Source organism: Marmota flaviventris, chromosome 2 (assembly GCF_047511675.1).
Source record: "Marmota flaviventris isolate mMarFla1 chromosome 2, mMarFla1.hap1, whole genome shotgun sequence".
Taxonomy (NCBI): domain Eukaryota; kingdom Metazoa; phylum Chordata; class Mammalia; order Rodentia; family Sciuridae; genus Marmota; species Marmota flaviventris.
This window is the reverse complement of record NC_092499.1, coordinates 74,383,650-74,406,806: the sequence shown is the minus strand read 5'-3', so window position 1 is coordinate 74,406,806 and position 23,157 is coordinate 74,383,650. Positions and strand designations below refer to the sequence as shown.

Sequence of the window (23,157 nt, the reverse complement as noted above, 5' to 3'; positions counted from 1 at the left end):
GAAACCAGCGCGACAGGTGTGTAATCCCCTAGTCATCTCTCTCCACACAGCGGGGAAACCTTAAGGGCCACTCCCAGCTCTCCTGTGAACGCAATAACCAGACCGAGGGAATCAGGAGTGGCGTGGGACTCGCGGCGCGGAACTCCCGGCTACCGCTCCCACCAGTGCTGACAACTGAGGTCTCTTGCACCAGCTACCGGGGGCGTGGCTACAGGAGGGCAAGCAAATTCGCTGGGGGATCTCAGCCCCAAGCTCTACAAACTTAGGGTCTGAGGGAGGCAAACATGGAGAGTGAGCCCAGGAGTTCATGAAAACAGGGCTCCCAGGAGCAGCAGACCTGGCATGTAGCCAGTATTGTGGTGAGCGCCACAGGTGAGCACGGCCTGGCTTGAGGAAACACAAGACAAGGCCCTAAACACTCAGGATTGGAGACCCGCCCAGTCTAGGAGAAAGAGCTGCTGCACAGTGAATGGTTCCCACCTATTGAGAGGAGAAGCTTGGCCCAGTGGGCACAGCTCCACCTACTGGAAGAGAAGTTAATAGAACTCTAGGACTGCATTTATTTTTATTATTATTATCATTTTTTTTCTTTTTCTTTTTTTTATTCTTTTTCTTTCATTTTCAATTTTTATTTGTTGTTGTTCTTTAACTTTTTTCAATGTTTCTAATTTTTTTAATTTTTTTTATTTTATTATTATTATTTTTTTTTAATTTTAATTTTCATTTTTTTATTATCATTATTATTTTTGTTAAAATTTTTTTTCTCGTCTTTTCTTTCTTTCTTTATTATCTAATCTTTGTTATTTTTGTTTCTTTTGTCTTTTCATTTCTTTTCAATTTTCTTATTCCCCCTTCCTTGAATTCTACCTGCCTACTCTCATTCTTTTAGTGACTTCTTCCCTTCCCTTCTAATATCTTTCCTCCCAAGCATCAAATAAATCTATAAGAGTAAACAGAAACTCAGCAGTCAAACAGAACAAGAAGTAACATGAGCAGCATAAAAAAGCAAGGAAGAAAAGGAGTACAAACAATGAAGGACAGCCTAAATATTCAGGAGGACCTAGAGTCAGCAGAAAAATGGTCATATAAAGAACTCAAGGAATACCTTAGACAAATGGAATGGAACCTTAAAGAAGACACGAGACAGCAAATCCAAACAGTGAAAGAACACTTTGAAAATGAATTACATAAACAGATAAAAGAAGAAGTTAAGCATCTTTATCAGGAGATAGAGATTATAAAAAAAAAAACCAAACAATAATTCTAGAAATGAAAGAAATGATAAACCAAATTAAAAACTCAATTGAGAGTATCACCAACAGAGTGGAGCAAGTAGAAGCCAGAACATCAGATAATGAAGACAAAATATATCATCTTGAAAAGAGCCTAGCCAACTCAGAAAGGCTGGTTAAAAACCACGAGAAAAACATCCAAGAGATATGGGATAACATAAAAAAAACAAACCTACGAGTCATCGGGATAGAAGAAGGTACAGAGATTCAAACCAAGGGAATGAGTAGCCTGCTGAATGAAATAATTACAGAAAACTTTCCAGAAATAAAAAAGGAAACGGATATACAAATTGTAGATGCATACAGGACACCGAGCACACAAAATCATAGTAGACCAATGCCAAGACACATTGTTATGAAGATATCCAATATACAGAACAAAGAGAAAATATTAAAAGCTACAAGAGAAAGGAGGCAGATTACATTCAGGGGTAAACCAATAAGGTTAACAACGGATTTTTCATCACAGACGCTGAAACCGAGAAGATCCTGGAACAACGTATTTCAAACACTGAAAGACAATGGATGCCAACCAAGAATTCTGTATCCAGCAAAATTAAGCTTCAGGTACGACAACAAAATAAAAATCTTTCATGATAAACAAAAGCTAAAAGAATTTGCAGCCAGAAAACCAGCATTGCAAAGCATCTTGAGCAAAACACTACACGAGGAAGAAATGAAAAACAATAACCAAAACCATCAGTGGGAAGTGCCTCTATAAAGACAGAGGGCGGGGGGAAAGCTAACCATGGAGAAACAAACTAAATTAAAAAAAAAAAAGAAGATAAATAATCAAACATGGCTGGAAGTACAAACCATATAACAATAGTAACTCTAAACGTTAATGGCTTAAACCCGCCAATAAAGCGACATAGGCTGGAAACATGGATTAAAAAAACAAATCCAACAATATGCTGCCTCCAGGAGACACATCTGATTGGAAAAGACATACACAGGCTGAAAGTGAAAGGTTGGGAAAAAATATACCACGCACACGGTCCTTGTAAGCAAGCAGGGGTGGCCATCCTCATATCGAATAAAATTGACTTCAAGACTAAATTAATCAAAAGGGATAAGGAAGGACATTATATACTGTTAAAAGGAACCATTCACCAACAAGACATAACAATTATCAATATTTATGCACCAAATAATGGTGCTGTGACGTTCATAAAACAAATTCTCCTCAAGTTCAAGAATCAAATAGACCACAACACAATAATTATGGGTGACTTCAACACACCTCTCTCACAATTGGACAGATCCTCCAAACAAAAGCTGAATAAAGAAACTATAGAACTCAATATCACAATCAACAACCTAGACTTAACTGACATATATAGAATATATCAACCATCATCAAGTGGATATACTTTTTTCTCAGCAGCACATGGATCCTTCTCAAAAATAGACCATATATTATGCCATAGGGCAACCCTCAGTAAATATACAGGGGTGGAGATAATACCATGCATTTTATCTGATCATAATGGAATGAAACTGGAAATCAATGATAAAAAAAGGAAGGAAAAATCCTACATCACATGGAAAATGAACAATATGTTACTGAATGATCAATGGGTTACAGATGACATAAAGGAGGAAATCAAAAAATTCTTAGAGATAAATGAAAATACAGACACAACATATCGGAATCTATGGGACACAATGAAAGCAGTTTTAAGAGGGAAATTCATCGCTTGGAGGTCATTCCTCAAAAAAAGGAAAAAACCAACAAATAAATGAGCTCACACTTCATCTCAAAGCCCTAGAAAAGGAAGAGCAAAACAACAGCAAATGTAGCAGAAGGCAAGAAATAATTAAAATCAGAGCGGAAATCAACGAAATTGAAACAAAAGAAACCATTGAAAAAATTAACAAAACTAAAAGTTGGTTCTTTGAAAAAATAAATAAGATTGACAGACCCTTAGCCATGCTAACGAAGAGAAGAAGAGAGAGAACTCAAATTACTAACATACGGGATGAAAAAGGCAATATCAAAACAGACGCTACAGAAATACAGAAAACAATTAGAAATTATTTTGAAAACCTATATTCCAATAAAATAGAAGATAGTGAAGACATCGATAAATTCCTTAAGTCATATGATTTGCCCAGACTGAGTCAGGAGGATACTCACAACTTAAACAGACCAATAACAATAGATGAAATAGAAGAAGCAATCAAAAGACTTCCAACCAAGAAAAGCCCAGGACCGGATGGGTATACAGCGGAGTTTTACAAAACCTTTAAGGAAGAATTAATACCAATACTTTTCAAGTTATTTCAGGAAATAGAAAAAGAAGGAGCTCTGCCAAATTCATTCTATGAGGCCAACATTACCCTGATTCCGAAACCAGACAAAGACACCTCAAAGAAAGAAAACTACAGACCAATATCTCTGATGAACCTAGATGCAAAAATCCTCAATAAAATTCTGGCGAATCGGATACAAAGGCACATCAAAAAAATTGTGCACCATGATCAAGTAGGATTCATCCCTGGGATGCAAGGATGGTTCAATATACGGAAATCAATAAATGTTATTCACCACATCAATAGACTTAAAAATAAGAACCATATGATCATCTCAATAGATGCAGAAAAAGCATTCGACAAAGTACAGCATCCCTTTATGTTCAAAACATTAGAAAAACTAGGGATAACAGGAACTTACCTCGACATTGTAAAAGCTATCTATGCTAAGCCTCAGGCTAGCATCATTCTCAATGGAGAAAAATTGAAGGCATTCCCCCTAAAATCTGGAACAAGACAGAGATGCCCTCTATCACCACTTCTATTCAATATAGTTCTCGAAACACTGGCCAGAGCAATTAGACAGACGAAAGAAATTAAAGGCATAAAAATAGGAAAGGAAGAACTTAAATTATCACTATTTGCAGATGACATGATTCTATACCTAGAAGACCCAAAAGGGTCTACAAAAAAACTACTAGAACTAATAAATGAATTCAGCAAAGTGGCAGGATATAAAATCAACACACATAAATCAAAGGCATTTCTGTATATCAGCGACAAAACTTCTGAAACGGAAATGAGGAAAAACACTCCATTCGCAATATCCTCAAAAAAAATAAAATACTTGGGAATCAACCTAACAAAAGAGGTGAAAGATTTATACAATGAAAACTACAAAACCCTAAAAAGAGAAGTAGAAGAAGATCTTAGAAGATGGAAAAATATACCCTGTTCATGGATAGGCAGAACTAACATCATCAAAATGGCGATATTACCAAAAGTTCTCTATAGGTTTAATACAATGCCAATCAAAATCCCAACGGCATTTCTTGTAGAAATGGATAAAGCAATCATGAAATTCATATGGAAAAATAAAAGACCCAGAATAGCAAAAGCAATTCTAAGCAGGAAGTGCGAATCAGGCAGTATAGCGATACCAGACTTAAAACTATATTACAGAGCAATAGTAACAAAAACAGCATGGTACTGGTACCAAAACAGGAGGGTGGACCAATGGTACAGAATAGAGGACACAGAGACTAATCCACAAAGCTACAACTATCTTATATTTGATAAAGGAGCTAAAAGCATGCAATGGAGGGAGGATAGCATCTTCAACAAATGGTGCTGGGAAAACTGGAAATCCATATGCAACAAAATGAAACTGAATCCCCTCCTCTCACCATGCACAAAAGTTAACTCAAAGTGGATCAAGGAGCTAGATATCAAATCAGAGACTCTGCGTCTGATAGAAGAAAAAGTTGGCGCCGATCTACATATTGTAGGGTCGGGCTCCAAATTCCTTAATAGGACACCCATAGCACAAAAGTTGATAACAAGAATCAACAAATGGGACTTACTTAAACTGAAAAGTTTTCTCTCAGCAAGAGAAACAATAAAAGAGGTAAATAGGGAGCCTACATCATGGGAACAAATTTTTACTCCTCACACTTCAGATAGAGCCCTAATATCCAGAGTATACGAAGAACTCAAAAAATTAAACAATAAGAAAACAAATAACCCAATCAACAAATGGGCCAAAGACCTGAACAGACACTTCTCAGAGGAGGACATACAATCAATCAACAAGTACATGAAAAAATGCTCACCATCTCTAGCAGTCAGAGAAATGCAAATCAAAACCACCCTAAGATACCATCTCACTCCAGTAAGATTGGCAGCCATTATGAAGTCAAACAACAACAAGTGCTGGAGAGGATGTGGGGAAAAGGGTACTCTTGTACATTGCTGGTGGGACTGCAAACTGGTGCGGCCAATCTGGAAAGCAGTATGGAGATTCCTGGGAAAGCTGGGAATGGAACCACCATTTGACCCAGCTATTGCCCTTCTTGGACTATTCCCTGAAGACCTTAAAAGAGCGTACTACAGGGATACTGCTACATCGATGTTCATAGCAGCACAATTCACAATTGCTAGACTGTGGAACCAACCCAGATGCCCTTCAATAGATGAATGGATTAAAAAAATGTGGCATTTATACACCATGGAGTATTACGCAGCACTAAAAAATGACAAAATCATAGAATTTGCAGGGAAATGGATGGCACTAGAGCATATTATGCTTAGTGAAGCTAGCCAATCCCTAAATAACAAATACCAAATGTCTTCTTTGATATAATGAGAGCAACTAAGAACAGAGCAGGGAGGAAGAGCAGGAAGAAAAGATTAACATTAAACAGATACATGAGGTGGGAGGGAAAGGGAGAGAAAAGGGAAATTGCATGGTAATGGAGGGAGTCCCTCATTGTTATACAAAATTACATATAAGAGGTTGTGAGGGGAATGGGAAAATAAACAAGGAGAGAAATGAATTACAGTGGATGGGGTAGAGAGAGAAGATGGGAGGGGAGGGAGGGGGGATAGTAGAAAAAAAAAAGAAAAGTGACAAACATTCATCAATTATTTGTGTCATCTCAAAGTCAGACAATTAGCATAAATCTCCTCACACTGAACTAGGCACACTGGGGGAAAAAGAAGGAAATGCAAAGATTTTTAAATAGAGCTTATTTTTTTTTCTTTTTTTTTTATTGGTTGTTCAAAACATTACAAAGCTCTTGACATATCATATTTCATACATTTGATTCAAGTGGGTTTTGAACTCCCAATTTTACCGCAAATACAGATTGCAGAATCACATCGGTTACACATCCACATTTTTACATAATGCCCTATTAGTAACTGTTGTATTCTGCTACCTTTCCTATCCTCTACTATCTCCCCTCCCCTCCCCTCCCATCTTCTCTCTCTACCCCATCTACTGTAATTCATTTCTCTCCTTGTTTATTTTCCCATTCCCCTCACAACCTAAAAATCTTATTATTGTCAGATTTTTAAATAGAGCTTATGACAGAGTCACATCCCAAGAAAACCACCAAAAATGGAAAATATCATGAGTTGAAAATCCACTGAATTCGCCTAACCGGCAAAACAACCTAGCACAATGACACAGCACACTGCAGAGTTTCCCTCATGATCCTGAGGCTGACTAGTAGCTGCGGCCACTGCCACTGGCCAGCATCAGAAGGGAGTAAGGTACCTCCTATCAGTAGCCCGGAAAAAGATCAAACTTCAGAATTCCAAGTATGTTTCTACTGAATAAGCATTGTCCTCACACCACTGGAAAGTCAAAAAATCTTAAGCAGTCAGAAGTCAGGAACCATGTGTGGTTTGGCCATTACATTCCCAAGAACGTGCTAAGTTTTCAATTTTACTTTTGGAAGTAGATTCTTTTTTCTTAAGTAAAATCTCCCTGGGAACTCCCACTATATAAAATCTGCTTGAGGAAGTACTGGGTAAAGGAATGGAGACCCAGCAGCTTGCCCTGCTCCTATCCAACAATGGCTCTTTGCCCCTCTCTGCCTGGTAAAATCTACCTAACCTTTAAGGTCTTGTATGGGCTTCTGCTTCACCCTGTACTTATATCTCTTGTACATTACACTTGTAACAGCTGTAACATTACAGGAGTAGATAGGGTCCTACAGGATGTGCAATAACTGCCCTTTTTCAAGTTAGGGAAACTGAGGCTCAGAGAATTTTAAAACTGACTAAGGGTCAATGGCAGTAAAGCAAAGGTTTGAGTTCAGGACTTTCTGACTCCAGATTCTGGGCTCTCAGGTACCATCCTACATGTTGTTTCTAATGCTTTTCCTCAGTTGAAATTACCTTAGTTTTCTTCAGTTGAAATTACCAATTCACCCTTGGGTACTCTCAGAACATAGTTTTTTCAAGGCATATATCACGTCCTGCTTCATATTATAGATTTTTTTTCCCCATGACTCATAAGCTCCTGGAGAGTAGGTTCTGTGCTCTGTTCATCACTCGTGATCTAACAATAATTTATAAATAGCTGAGTTTTTCCCAGTTTCCTGGGGTTGGTCTTCCTTGAGAAAGCACACCTGGGTGCAGACCCCAGAAAATGCTAAGGGCTCACACACAAGCTTTCAGGTAAGCCATATTTACCACCCCACCACCTGCCTCCACCACCTGCCTTTCCACAGTCCAGGTGGGATAGAGTGACTAATTCTCACTCACAGAATTTAAGGAGAAGAAAAATGAATCCACTCCAAGCTGAAGGCGTCTGGGCAGCCTTCCCCAAGTCCTCTCTGTCTCCTACTTCCTGGCTGAATGCAGAGGAAGTAGCCAGATTGCAGAGACCCAAAAAGATGGTAGAGATACTTGGTGGAAGGATAAGTCAGGGACAGTAGATCACAAAGAGGGCAAGAAATAAATCTATTAAGCCACAAAGACTTAGGAATTATTTGTTATAGCAACTAGCCCTGCCCTGACAGATACATTCTGACTTATTCAAAGTATATTACTCAACTTTTTTAGTTAGTAAGCTATTCTTTCACAATATAAATGCTTCCAAACAAATTCAGACCATAATATATTCTTACTTTAGCATGTAAGAAAAAATTGAACTTTGGAATAAAGAAAAGAGATTACTGAATATCCTTTCAATAGAGTGCTGGAGAATTATCTAATTCCATTAGGACTCTGCAACTGTCATTGTTTTTGAACTATGTGACAGCTCTTCAAGTTGCAGATAACTGATAGCAGAACACTAATTCTCTGGACAAGCAAATTCAATATCCAGTGGAAGGACAGTCCTTGCCCTTTGGGAAATAAGTTAGCCTTGCCTCCATCTATAAATTCATTTCAACCATTCTTGACTCCACATAAATTTATGTCTCTTTGATGTCTCCTCTGAACCAGCTGGGGTCAACTGGTTCCTTCATTAATTAATGAGTTGGAAAAAATCTTTAACACATGTTCATGTTATATTGGTATGAGAGTCATGATTGTTATCGTCTTTTAAAATTCATCTTTTAACAGTATGAATTATTGATGGTCCCTCGAAAAGTCATTAAATCAAGATCTTAAAGAATGAGCATTTTGATACAGTGAGAGAGATTAAGAGTGAATCCTCTTCAGATCCCAGGCAGTCCTGGGTAAGTACGACGAAGGTTCTGAAGAATGAAGCCAGTGGCACATATCTGTAATTCCAGCGACTCAGGGGACTGAGATAGAATGATCACGAGTTTGAAGCCAATCTCAGCAACTCAGTGAGACCCTGTCTCAAAATAAAAAGGCTTCGGATGTAGCTCAGTGGTAAGTTCCCCTGAGTTCAATCCCCAGTACAAAATAAAATAAAGAATGCAAAGGGACAAGGATAATGGAGGAAAAGAACAAAGGAAAGATGGCATGGTTCCACTGAAAACAGACTTTCCAGAATCAGAATTTTTCCTGTGGTTTTCCCCTTCTCCATTTTATTAGTGGATAACCTCCTCTGTGGTTTCCATGGCTCAGCCCTGAGCAGTCAGACTCTGCACCTAACTCTGTGCATGGCCCATCTGCTGCCCATGTGGCAGGGCTCAGAATCCCAAGGCTTGGTCCTGTGGGATGCACAATACTTTATCAGGCTGGGGGTAAACAAACACAGGTGGTAGTTCACCCAGTGCCCAGGGCTGATTTCTCATCAAACCTTCTGCAATTGTAAGTTGCTGACATTACTTCTGTGTTTACCCCCAAGGATTCATCAAATCCATCCTGTTCCAAATAGTTGCTAACCCTCTTTCAAGAAAAGCAGCTTGAAAATTCAAATCCCATTACTTCAGAAAGATTTCTGCCCTGTGGGAAAACTTAAGAGATGGAAGGTATAAATCAAAATCTCCTTGGTTTTAAGCACTCTTGCATTTTAAGTTTCTTCCCTTGGTCTTGATAATCTGTACATTTGTAAGCTATTTTTAAAGATTTTTCACATGAACCAAACTGGTACCCTTTGTTGATCACAGATCTATATTTTGTGCTAACAACAATAACAACAAAAAAAGCAGATGGGCTCTGAGTTGGAAAAGCTGAATCCTGTGGTTATTAATTTTCAAATGCTGAAATGAAATGAACAAGTTCATTGGCTGACTTCAACCTCACCAGATCACTGAGCTTGGCTCTAAGGCTTTAGCATCCTTTCTTGTGGTGTTAATTGGAAATAGAGGAAATTACTTAGTTCCTCTAAGATCTGAATTGCATAAGTGAAGTGCATTCTTTCTCTGATCCAGGCTAAGTAAACCAAATATTATTTGGGAAACTAAAGATTCTTAATACAGTGGACCCACAACATTTCATTAATCACCTTAATTAGCATCATATAATCTCAAATGACAGGTAAGGACACTGTTTCAACTACTTTCTCAATTGTGTCTTTTAACACAATGGAAAGCTTTTTAACATCTTTGTTTGTTTACTTGTATTTTCAGAGAGAATAATTTGTACTTAGTTTTTTTTTCCTTTTCTGAAAATCGTCCCACTTCTCCTAATATTTTTTCTTGTTTAATTGCCAGAAGAGCCTACTAGATGTTTTCACATTTCAATAATTCCCCCAACTGATCTTACAAGTGCATCCTGATGACAAAGAAATTAGTTCACAGCACTCTCCGTAGGTGTAATGTACCATATTAATGTTTTTATTAACTGTAGCTGATGAAGAGAATATTTTCTGGCTTAATTCCAAGACTCCTGTTGTAGCTCTCCAAAGAAAAAGCAACTGCTGATTTTCACATAAAAATTGCATTTTTCCAATTCTCTAGTTCAACATAATTTAATTATGAAAATACAGATAAGGGCTTCAGCTTCTAGAAAACATCAAATATGTTATTTCATATAGACCATTAAAAGAAATAAAATCAGGATGCATGTTTTGGAGAAGAGATATTTGGATTTAAATTTCCAGAGAGATTTTGCTGATAAGCAAGTCCAAATTTATTTTTAGGAAAACTCTGATAAAAAAAAAAAAAAACAATAACTAAAAATAAAAACTAAAAAAAAAAAAAAGAACCAATATCTAGAGACTGGAGCTGTAGCTCAGTGGCAGAGTACTTGCCTACATGTGTGAGGCACTGGGTTCGATCCTTAGCACCACAAAAAAATAAACAAATAAAATAAAGGTATGCTGTCCATCTATAACAACAAAACATTTTTTTTAAGAACCAATGACTAGAAACTCCTACAAGATATGAAGATACAAAAAGAGAAAATTTCTCAAACCAGGACCCTAAAGCACTTCTGCTGTGGCTGGAAGTGAGATACAAAAATTCAACAAGGTTCTCTGAATTAGAGAAGCAATGAGCCAGTGCTAGAGAAAACCAGCTTTAATAAATGCCTCCCTTCCGTTGAGGTGATGCTATGTCTGTTTCCATTCTTTGATAGGAAAGATCAAAGGCCTTGTCTCTACAAAGTCACCTAATTAACCTTCTGGGATTTTTTTAACCAATTTGTCCCTCTGAGAATGAAATCTTCTGATTTTTTCATCTTGGACTCAGGCTAAGATAATGAAAGTAGCTGGCTCTACATTCCCAAAATCTGATCATTTCTACAGTATAGAATCTCTCAAAGTTCAGTCTGAAAAAAAAAAAAAAAATCTAAAATGTTAGATTATATTCTGGAAAAATCTAACCTCAAAATGCTCTCTAAGTTGTGCTCCATTTGTGCACAACATGTCAAAATGCATTTTGCTGTCATGTATAACTAATCACAACAAATAAAAAATGTTATCCAAGCTTTATGACTTGAAGCATGTTATAATTAGTGGTTGTAGATGTTAAAAGCACTGTGAGTTGAGTGCTGTAGAGAAAACCAGAGAAAGTTAAAAGCAGGTAAGGTTCTACTGACACAGGACACTTAGGCTCTGTATAAGATCAGTAATAAGATCATGAAAAATCCTGAATACCTGATCATTTGCCATTTTTTCACAAATCAAACTGGTGTCATCTATGACACCATATCACTCCCCAAGTGGCCATTCAGGAAAGATGCAGTGAAGCATCTCTCCAACCAACCCCCCCACACACACTGTTAAGAAAATAAACCCAAAGTCATTGGATTTTAGATGTTTCAGGCCCAGAATAGCCACCAGTTGGAAGAGAACCCCTTCTTAACCAATCATCAGCACTAAGTGCTGGGTACTAGGTGCTGTGATGTTCCCAAAAATACAAGGAGCAAAACGAAATAGTACAGTGAATGGAAGTTAAACAATACTGACAATCACTTCTGGAGGACTCAGTGTGATTTAGGGGTTCCAGGGAAGGCCTCAGCCCCAGATCCAGATGTAGATAGATGAAAAAGGAAAAAGGGCATTCCAAGAAAGAAGAGTTCATGAGAGGGGAAAATGTGGAGCTTGGAATGTCCAGCACAGGTTCTGTTGATAATGACCATGGCCCAATAAAGGCAGAGGTCTGACAACAACTGAGAGAAACAAGGCAGGAAAATATGGAGATCTTGGCATATATCAGTAGTATATAAAAGAGAGCAAGATGTTTTAAGAAATACTCTGATCTTTGAACTGCTAAATCCCCAAGTTACCTGATCTATATCTCTGATTCCTTGCTTGAACATTGAATCTCTCCTTTGCTTTCGATGTAGTGTTTTACTTTGTACCCTCCAATCCTTTGAATTTCAAGAAGAGCTCTGGCATGCTTGAGCCAGCTGACCATTGTTTCAGAGGCTCATAAAGAACCTGCTGCTATAGTACTGTTAATGTGAACCATCAGAGTCAGGAGTCTCTCTGGTCCAAAGGGCATTATTTTAATAACCAAGCCCCATTTCCTTCAGGATCCACACCTGAGGAAGCTGGTTGAATGCTTTGGTTATACCACATCATTCAGGCCAGTCATTGTGGCCGCCACCACACCACAGTAGCACTCAACTATTTTGTGGATTGTCCCCATTCGCATTTGAGACTTTGAATTAACTTTGGGTTCATTTTCTCAAAAGAAAACTTAAGGGGGAGAAGAGGGAACTGGTGGTATTCCACAGCTGACGTGGGCAAAGGGAAGAGCGTCTGTGTTAATGATCTGAGTTCTGCCTCTGATTTTAGGAATCAATGAATTCCAAGTTCTGTCTGCCTGAGATTCTTAGTGAGAAAGTCCTACCAAAGAGTTATGAAAAATCAAGTGTCAGAGGCTGGGGTTGTGGCTCAGCGGTAGAGTGTTCGCCTAGCATGTGCAAGGTGCTGGGTTCCGTCCTCAGCACCACATAAAAATAAATAAATAAAATAAAGGTATTGTGTCCAACTATAACAAAAAAAAAAAAAAACAAGTGTCAGGGATCTGGGGTTGTAGCTCAGTGGTACAGCACTTGCCTTGCACATGTGAGGCAATGGGTTCAATCCTCAGCACCACATAATAGAATAAATAAATAAAGTTATTAATTCCAACTACAACTAAAAATATTTTTTTTTAAAAAATCAAGTATCAGCCTTCAAAAAGAAAAATTCAGCACAACTCACAAAATTATCCATGCCATCAATTCTTTCCTCTTTCCAAATACCTTAACATGTTCTGTGTTGAAGGAAAACTGTAGTTTGATTATAACCAATATCCTGAAGTGGTCATCAGAAGTCTTGTGAACATTAAAATGCAAGAGAGGAATAGAGGGCATTAAGTCTGTGTATATTTGCCTTGGTTTTCTTTGGGCTTGGCCTGCTCGCTCACACACACTTGCACATACACTTCCCCTCCCCCGCTTTCTCTCCCCCCCCCCTCTTTCTCTCTGACTTTCAGTTCTAACAAACCTCTCTGTTTGTAGTTCTCAGTACACATCTGTGAGCACAGTTGGGAATAAGCAGCAGGAAGGCCATTCATTTTGTGTATCTACCCTATTTATAACCTACCTCATGCTAAAGAGAAGACTTAGAGCTTTGAACAAAAATAGCTACAACACAACAGGATAAAAATAAAGAAATGGAAAACTTATAAAATAGTGTGTTTAAACCCTGAGTTTGTTGAATCTTTTACCACAGACATATTGATGGATTTTCTCCCCTAGAAATCCCAACTACTACTAATCTACAAGTAACCCACAGTTTAGATGGAAAGATTTATGAAGAAATATTATCTTGGATTTAAAAGGCACCCTTCTCTACAGACCTGGTTTCCCTTGTATGTTCATCCTCATGAAGCTGTGAGAGGCAATGATAATTATGTCTACTTTCAACTCTGGCACCAGCGTATCTTGCCTAATGTGAAAAAAAGACTTCTGCACCCGAGTCTTCTGCTTCTCCCATTAGAAAAAAAAAAATTCAATTCTTTCCAAAGCAAGAGTAAAAGGTGGTTGGGGATGTGGCTCAAGTGGTAGCGTGCTCGTCTGGCATGTGTGAGACACTGGGTTCGATCCTCAGCACCACATAAAAATAAAGATATTGTGTCCACCTAAAAAAAACTAAAAAATAAATATATTTTTTAAAAAAGAAAGAAAGAGTAAAAGGCATTGCCCTCTAATCCAGAAATCTAGATGAGCACCATCTCAATGTCAGGAAGGACAACCAGGCATCTGGCAAATGCCTACCCAAGGAAACTAATATTCTCATCCCCCACACAAGTGCTTGGGTACAAACCTCCACAGTTCACATTGAGGGGTCTATAATGTGTTCTGAGAAAATTAAAGCCTGAATATTGACTTAAGTTTGATATTTATGTGACTGGAATTTTTAAAGACATGCTTATCAAATGATCATTAAAAGCAATATAAGTCTTTAGTATTAGGGATTCCATTCATAGTATACACAAACACTTCTAAATTTTCTTTCCCAATCCCCTACATGAACAGAAGCTACCTCCCCCATCAAGCAGATAATCAGTATATTTCCTCTAAACAATTATCCTGCAAGGGTAGAAGCCAGCTATCAGTATCTTTTACAGCTCTTCAGGTGAGTCCAACATGCAGCCAAGACTGACAACCACTGGTTTGGAAGCTTTGGCCAGTGAGCCACTTCTCCTTGTGCCAGTAAAACGAGACTAAGGTTCCTTTCCTCCCTCTATTCCACATACATATTTAATTAAGTTAGTCCTGGCAGCCTCCTGAACAACCTTTGAAGTCCCAGTTCAACACATCTAAAATTATGCCCCCAAAGCCTCATATGTTTGGGGTGGGGGGGGCGCCTTTGGGAAGTGATTAGGTCATGAGGGATCTGATCTCATCCGTGGATTACTCCACTGATGGCTGAATGGACTACTGGGAGGCGAAGCCTCATAAGAGGAAATAGGGATTTATCTTCTCCCCAGGCCCTCGGTGCCCTCTCTTCAGTTGCTCAGCTGCCATGGCCATCCACCACGATGGTCTGTCTCTCCTCAGACCCAAAGCAGTGGAGCTGGCTGACCACGGACTAAATCCTCTGATATTGTGAGCCAAAATAAATTTTTTCTCCTGTAGGTTGTTCTTGTCAGGTATTTTGGTAACAGCAACAAGAAGCTGACTAACACAATATCATACATCAAAATACACTGGCATGTGCTGCAGTGAGGAGTTGTTTCAAACCTCACACTTCCCACTCTCTTTTGGAAAGCCTCTTTTCCTTGCTGCTGCAGCTCATGTTGCACTACGTTAAAGTATTCAGTCTTAACTACATGTTCAATGTTTTGAACTAATAAGATGGAGAAGAATGAGAAGGAGAATGCTGGCATATTCTAGGGTAAGACTCTGATTTCTACAGTCATGTCCACAATTTGGGTGCAGTTCATTCCACCTTGCTAATAATTCAAAACACTTTTGTCTTATGTTCTTCTCTCTTTCTGCTTGCTAAATTCTCAGGTAACGAAGCTGATGAATTAATTGCTTGTAGAGTATAACAAATGATAATACCTTAATGAGTTATCCTACCCAGAAAGCAGTTCTGTATTTCTCTAAGACTATATTATTGCAATCCAAAGACATATTATTGCAATCCAAACTAAGGCTCTAATATTGGAACGTAGGTATCATGTTAGCACAGGAAAGGTGATATAAATTAGGGGATCAGGCAATGCACCCCTAAAGTCACACCTCACAGATGGCTTTCCCACTGCAAACCCAGCTTCTAAGGGATGACTGACCTCCTTGCTGTGAAATTGCTCAGCCACTAACTTCACATCTATGGAACTACTCCCTGCTCCATGGAAATTGATGACATATGGCAGTATGTCACCCTTTTACTATTTCCCTAACATACAGCACTTTGTAGGTACTTGTATTAATCAGTTTTGCATTGCTGTGAGCAAAATACCTGATATAAACAACCTAGAAGAGGAAAGGTTTATTTTGGCTCACAGTTTTAGAAATTCAGTTGATGATCAGCTGGCTACAATGCAAAAACATCACAGCAGAAGGGCATGGTAGAGGAAAGCTACTCAGCTCATGGCATCTGGGAAGCAAAAGAGAGAGAGAGAGAGAGAAAGGATCTGGGGAAAAGACAAACCCTTCCAGGGCTTGTCCCCAATGATCTATTTCTTCCAACTAGGTCCCACCCACCCTCAGTAGTCCATGTTGCTGCCAATGGACTAATCCATCAAAATAAGAACCTTTGTGATCCAATCACTACCCAAAAGCTCCACCTCTGTACACATGAGACTTGGGGAAAATTCCAGATCAAAAACCGAGACAGTGCTTAAGGAATGTCTGGTAAAAATAAATAAATTAAAAAGGTACACAAATACTCTTCACCCTTCTGTTTGTCCATAAATGTCCCTAGATAATTAACTGAATATTTATCATCATATAAGACTTACAGAAAAAAAAATCCATTTCCTTAATCAAGTACCCATTCCAATGTGACAAGTAGGCTTTCTAAAAAAAGTGAAGACAGCTATAAATCTGCACTTAGCTGATGGCTTTTGGAAGTCTTATCTCTCTAGAACACCAACAAACTCTAAAGTAACCTAAAATTGTCTCTTTTTGAGAAAAACAATGAAATAATGTCACCATCAAGCTCCCATTCAGAACTAAACTCAAAACCTATTTAAAACACAGGTAATAGTTTAAATAAAGATTGTTTACAGGAGAGAGGAGACATGGACAAGTATCTACTACAAGAGAAGAAAACACACAGAACTCACTGATGGAGGTGATGACTGACACCCACCCCATCCATTCCATCAATGGTGGTTGGGAAATGGGCATGTGTCCTGATCCCCATCAGTTAGGGGAAAGACAAATTCTACTGGAAAATCCTTAGAAAGACTGTCTCTCCTTTAAGCAAGAAACACAGTGAAAAGGCAGTTGTCTTCTATCTGGGGACAATGTCTTGTTGGTGTGAAACTGAGCTCTCTGCCTCCAAAGCAAGTGTATGTCACATTGTGGAAAACAGACGTTCAGAGAATTCTAGACTGTGAATCTACTGCTTACTGCTTTGCTTTAGAAAGCCATCTACATTTTCCACGCTTGTTACTTAACAGGAAGTGAGACTATAATCTATTCAAAGAGTTTGCATTATATTTTTAGTCAATCCCAACTACCCAACTCAATCTGTTCACTTAAAAATATATATGTGTGTTTAACATTTGCTTTGGTATATCATTCATGTTGTAAAAAATGGATATGGTGATCTATAAATAAAATAATCCACTTAAAAATAGACTGAAGCAGACAGCCTTAAAATATTATTATAATAATTTAGGATTACTTTTTTAAAAGGGCCTCAGTGTTTGCATTTTTACTGATCCATTTTTAAAGTAGATTTAATTTTACAATATTCACAAAAGTATGCACCTTATTAAATAACTTACTGAAATCTGTATTAGTTTCCATTTGCTGCTGTAACAAACCATAAACTTAGTGACTTAAAACACCAAAAATTTATTATCTCACAGTTCTGAAATTCCAAAGTCTGAAATAGGTTTCCCAGTTGTAAAACTAATGTTGGCAGCACTGCATTCTTTCTAAGGAATCTAGAAGAAAATCTGTTTCCTTCCCTTTTCCAGATTCTAGAGGCTCCCAGCTTTCCTTGGCTCCTGGCCCCATCACTCCAACATTTGCTTTTGTCATCACATCTCCTTCCGTGACTCTGACTCTCCTTCCTCCCTCTTATGAGGACTTGGAGATTACACTGGACCCACTCAGATAATCCAGGATCTTCTTCCCATCCCTGTCTCAAGAACTTTAACTTTATCACATCAGCACACTCCTTTTGCCACATACGGTAACATATTCACAGATTCCAGAGAGCACGACATAGACATCCTAGGAAAGCCATTATTCTAGTACCACAAAATCCACCACAAATAGGGACCTGACCTGAAAGTATTTAGGAAACTGGATCAATTACTACTAACCCAGAAGTTGGTACTGGCTTTGAGTTAGGAGGAAAAACCCTTGCCTCTCCAAGAAAAAGTTGGTGGGACTAAAAAAAAATCTCAAGCCTTAGATACTCCTCAAAGCACAATCTTCTCCAGTGGGAAAAAGACCAGGTTGAAAGATTTGGTTCTTGTTTTGGTTTCCACAAAACCCAGAAGGCTAAAAACAGGGTGGGAGAACGAGTTTATTGGGAAAAGAAGAGTAAAAAGTAAGAGATACCTAGGGAAATAGTAAATTATTATAATAAGGAGGGGGAAAGCCTTACCACCTGCAGGAATCACTTTTAAAAGCATATCAAACCACCAATTGGAATCACTAATTTATGAAATGTTAGCTGTGTATAGGGGTTGGAATCCAGAAGCAGGACAGGAGACAACAGAGTGATTTGTCCTGAGCTTTATGCTTACCACATCTTAAAATTTAACTGCTATTAGGTAAAAATTTGAATAACTCAAGTGTTCATCAATAGGTAAATAGATAAACAAAATGTGGTCTATCCATACAACTAAATAACACCCAGCTATGACAAGGAACAAATTACTGATCCATACAACACAGCTAAATCTCAAAGTCACTGTGCTAAGTGAAAGAAGCCAGACACAAAAATCTATATACCATATGATACCATTTATATAAAATTCTAGAAAATGCAAACTAATATATAGTGTCAAAAGTAGACTTGGGGCTGAGGGCTAAAGAAGGTGCTGCAGAGGGCATGAGGAATCACTGGGATGAGATGACGGGAATGTTCTGCATGTGATTATGAAATGGATGTGTGGCTGACAACTGTCAAAACTCATTGACTTGTACCCTTTAGATGGGTGCAGCTTATGGTTTGCAGTATATACCTTGATGATTCCTTAAAAATCGGACTCCTATTCAGTAATAAATTTGTGTTGAAGATCATTATAAGGCCATAACCCATAATCATTGCAACTTCAGACTGAAGCCTCTCCACATTTTTCTTCTTCACAGTTCCTACAATTACTTACATTTATTCATGGACAGCAAGCCAACTTCTTAAGTGAGGAAACTAATTTTCTTGACCACAACCAATGGTAGGTGCCATATGAACTCCCTCCTTCTGTAGGAAAGTAACCTCTCTCACTCTCTTCCCTAGCAAAGCACTAGAGTCCTGAATATTCAACCTATCCATGTTACAGTATACATGATAGAGTCACTTTATGTATAGATTTTTGTCTTTGTTTTTAACCTGCATTGTAAAAAGTTATCTTTGTATTTTGTATTTTTTCCCATTCATATAAAACCTGTCAGAGTAGGACAGGAGTGTTTCAAACCAAATATTTGTTCACTTGTTCACAGACCTATGTTCATATTATTTTGTGTTTATTTTATAATATTTTGGTACCACAACATTTTCATACCTCTATAAATTTTTAACAGTTTTATTTGACATATTTTAGAGTCAATATGTATTGCCCAATATATGCTGCATTTATTCAGAAAACAGTTCAGCAGATATTGTATGCACAACAATAATACCTTCTGCCTGTCCACTGGACACTAACCCTTCTGTATCCTCTCTCCTTGCAAAGTCTCAGACCCACATTCAAATTTTCACTGAAGTAGCCCCCAAAACAATCATATGATTCTTCAACTTAATGTCTGCCAGGCTGAAGATATAAACAGGCCCAGCTGTTTAAAAACTAAGAAGGGGATTTCTTTAAAGAGGTCGCTTCACATAGGGTCAAGAGAGTGGGCCTTACAAAGCACTGTGGCACACGCCTATAATCCCAGTGACTTGGGAGACTTAGGCAGGAGGATTGTAAGTTCAAGGGCAGCCTCAACAACTTAGCAAGGCCCTAGCAAATTAGCAAAACCCTGCCTCTAAATTAAAAAAAAAAAAAAATTAAGGGCTGGGGATGTAGCTCAGTGGTAAAACATCTCTGGGTTCAATCCCCAGTGCCAAAAAGAAGATGGGGGAGGAAGGAGACTGACTCTCTCATTCAGAGGTTAATAGTGTCTACTCCTGACAAAAAAAAAAAAAAGAATAGACTGGGGAGCTTCCCTGTCGCAGGAAGGGAGTGACAGGCAGAGATGCAGTCTGCATTCTCAGAGTGTCTTGTGGAAAACATGAACCATGCCCTGGAGAGAGTAAGCACAGGGATATCTGGACTCTCAGCTGGTGAGAGGAGACTGTGTTGGACAATAAACAGAAAAGCTGTGGGACAACCCCAATGCTCACATACTGGCAGAGAAAGAATGTCCCCTGAGGAACAAATTCTGAAAGGACAGAAGGTGACAAAACACATTTGCTTTCTGACTCCCATGCATTTGTGCTCTTGCTCAACATTGGTTGCGCGCTTTTCCTCCCTGCTTGCAAGTCTTCCTAAAATTCTTGCAGCTGAGAAGGAAAAAATGGGATTCCTTCCCAAAATCAGATAACTGTTCTCATCAGGGGCAGTTGGAATCTGCTATTTATAAACATAAATTTCTTAAAGAAATAACTGATTTTTCCCCCCAAATGAACTACTCATAAACAGAAAAATAATTTTGCTCCATGACAGATGCCAAAGATAGAAAGTTGTCACCTTAGAACAGTAAAGGGGGAAGAAGGAAGGAGAGGGAAATACATGACTCTTACCCAGGCCTTGATTCTGCTGTTCCCACTCAATGGCATCGGGCACCTGGTAGGTGGCTCCCTCCAGTGGGTCCATGTTTCCCTGCTCTAAGCCGGGTTCCTGGGATGTGATGCCAGGGAGAGTGAAACTCGGCACCTCAGAGTCGCCATCAAAGCTCTCATCCAGGGAGTCTGCATCTTTATCCTCCTCATCCTCTTCCTCATCTTCCTCTTCTTCCTCTTCATCTTCTTCATCCTCTTCATCCTCATCTTCTTCTCCCTCTGGGCAAAATAGAAATCAAAGGGAAACACGAAAACATACAATGAGCACGTTCTCAAAACACACAGATCTTTTCAGCTGATCAAAACACTACCCAAAACTCACACTGAGTCTTTGAATACCAATTTTTATTGCCAGTTAGATGATGTGAGCTTTGCAGGATTATGCACCCACCATATACCTTTTATTTTATTTCACTGTAGTACTGGGGATTGAACTGCTTGGTGCATGCTAGGCTAGTGCTCTACCACTGAGCTATATCCCCAACCCCATATATCACACATTTTTTAAAAACCATATTATGTCAAATAAATATCATGTATCATGCTTACTGAGAGTCAAAGTTCAGGTACTATTAGTTGTTATTGAAGTAATTTATATTTACAGGGGTAAGAAACATCCCATTTCTGTGTTCCAGAGGTCATGTAAGGTGTATGTTAGAAATTAACATAAAGTGTAACCGATGTGATACTGCAATCTGTATACGGGGTAAAAATGGGAGTTCATAACCCACTTGAATCAAATGTATGAAATATGATATGTCAAGAGCTTTGTAATGTTTTGAACAACCAATAATAAAAAAAAAATAAAAAAAGAAAAGAAGTTAACATAGAAATACCAACAGAACTTAAAAAAACAGTTGTTCCCATCCCTTCAGCTCTCATAATATTAAAGAGGTGAATTCATTATTTTGGCATTTCCTTCTATTCTTTCACATCAGAGAACATATCTCACAACAATGTAAAGTGAGAGAGGCACCAAGATCCGCTCTTGGGTCCTATTCTCCCTGAGGAGGAGTGACCCAAGAAACCAGAAACAACTGCATCCACATTCTCAATCCCACTCTACAGGAAACTGGGAAACAGGATATGTACCAAGGACAGTCAGAAAAGCAATATGTGGAAAAAATTGTCATTATCACCATCATCAGAGTTAACATCTATAATTTGTCATTTTCAGTGCTTCAAGTGAAATGGGTTTAAGGAATATAAGATCACAAGTTTGTATTGTTTTACCTATTTCAATTTTCTAGGAATACCATGGATGCATCCCAAAGCTCAGAGAGTTCACTGAAGGCCTTTCTTTCCATCTCTCCCATTAGGGGTCCACACAGTGGTTACTCAACAGGGAACAGGGAGCAGAAACAACCAAAGCAACTCAAGAATTCTGATACTTTCTTTTGTTCCCAAACAACCTTCTTCACACATACCCATCATCCTGTATCATTTAGAGGTTTTGTGACTTTTAAAAAATATTAGCTCCTGACAGGGGTTTAGACTAGAGGTAGAGTGCTTGCCTAGCATGTGCAAGGCTTTGAGTTTAATCCCCAGAAATGCAAAAAAGAAAAAAGTAATAACTCTTGTCTTTTTTTATTCTTATAGGGCCTTTAATGTTGTAGGATTTAATAACTGTCACTATTCCAAAAATTAAACACATTTTTACTGTGCACCTAATGGGTGCTATTCCAGGAACGATGAATAAAGCAATAACGTTTCTAAGTTCACAGAGCTGATATGCCACTCGGAGAGACATACAGCAAACAAGTAGATATAAATAAACTGTCAAGAAAAAAGAAAATGCCAGGTGCTCTTATTTTTAGATAGACAGATTAAGGAAAACTGTTCTGAAAAAGTAAAATTTGAACAGAGACCATACCAAAATAATAAATTCTCTTGTTTAATTGAGGTCAATGTCTACAAGGAAAGTATTCACAGCAGATGAACAGCAAGAACAAAAGTCTTGTGGCAAATATGCACAGCAAGGAAGACTGGACTGGGGACAGGGACAGACAGAATATGGAAATGCAATAAGAGGGAATACGTATGGACCAGATCTAAATTATACATTTTAAAAATGACTCTGGCTACAAGGTGGAGAATTATCCATATCAGAGCAAGAGACAGAGCAGTAAGACCCATTAGGAGGAGGTTAGGAGGTTAGTGTGAGCTACCATCTCCTGCTTAACACTTAGAGAGCAGGTGATGGTTCTCGCACTAGGGTACAGTCCAGGAAGGGATTCCAAGTGGTCAGACCTAGAATGTAATTTGAAGGTGGAGCCCTGCTGATAATTATAATGTGAAGTGCACATTTCTGAAAATGGAAATTAAAGGATAATAAGAAAGATCAAGAATTTTTATTTGAGATAGATTGTGTAATGGCCATGCCTATGATATCCACATGGAATGCTGGAAGTCTTTGAGAAGGTCACAGCTAAAGATAAAGTTTGGAAGTCAACAAGTCACATACAATATCTCAAGTCTTGAGACTGGTTGAAATCATCAAGAGGGCAAGTGTGGACAGAAAGGGCAGTAGTCCTGCCCAAGCTCTGGGCAATCTACCATTTAGAGGTTAGCCAGTCAAGGGGGATTCCGCAAAGGAGTCAAAGAAGTGACGACAAACATAGG

At 38.4% G+C, this 23,157-nt stretch overlaps 1 protein-coding gene across 2 annotated transcripts in view; it reads right to left on the bottom strand.

The window, feature by feature from the left end:
* The window catches only part of Armh4 (armadillo like helical domain containing 4), a 112,476-nt gene that overhangs the window by 58,739 nt on the left and 30,580 nt on the right, over window positions 1–23,157 (bottom strand). For both annotated transcript variants that reach the window (XM_027929381.2, XM_071607271.1), the window contains exon 4: window positions 20,497–20,754. In XM_027929381.2, the coding sequence (XP_027785182.2) occupies window positions 20,497–20,754 (258 nt within the window). The remainder of the gene's footprint in view (window positions 1–20,496; window positions 20,755–23,157) is intronic.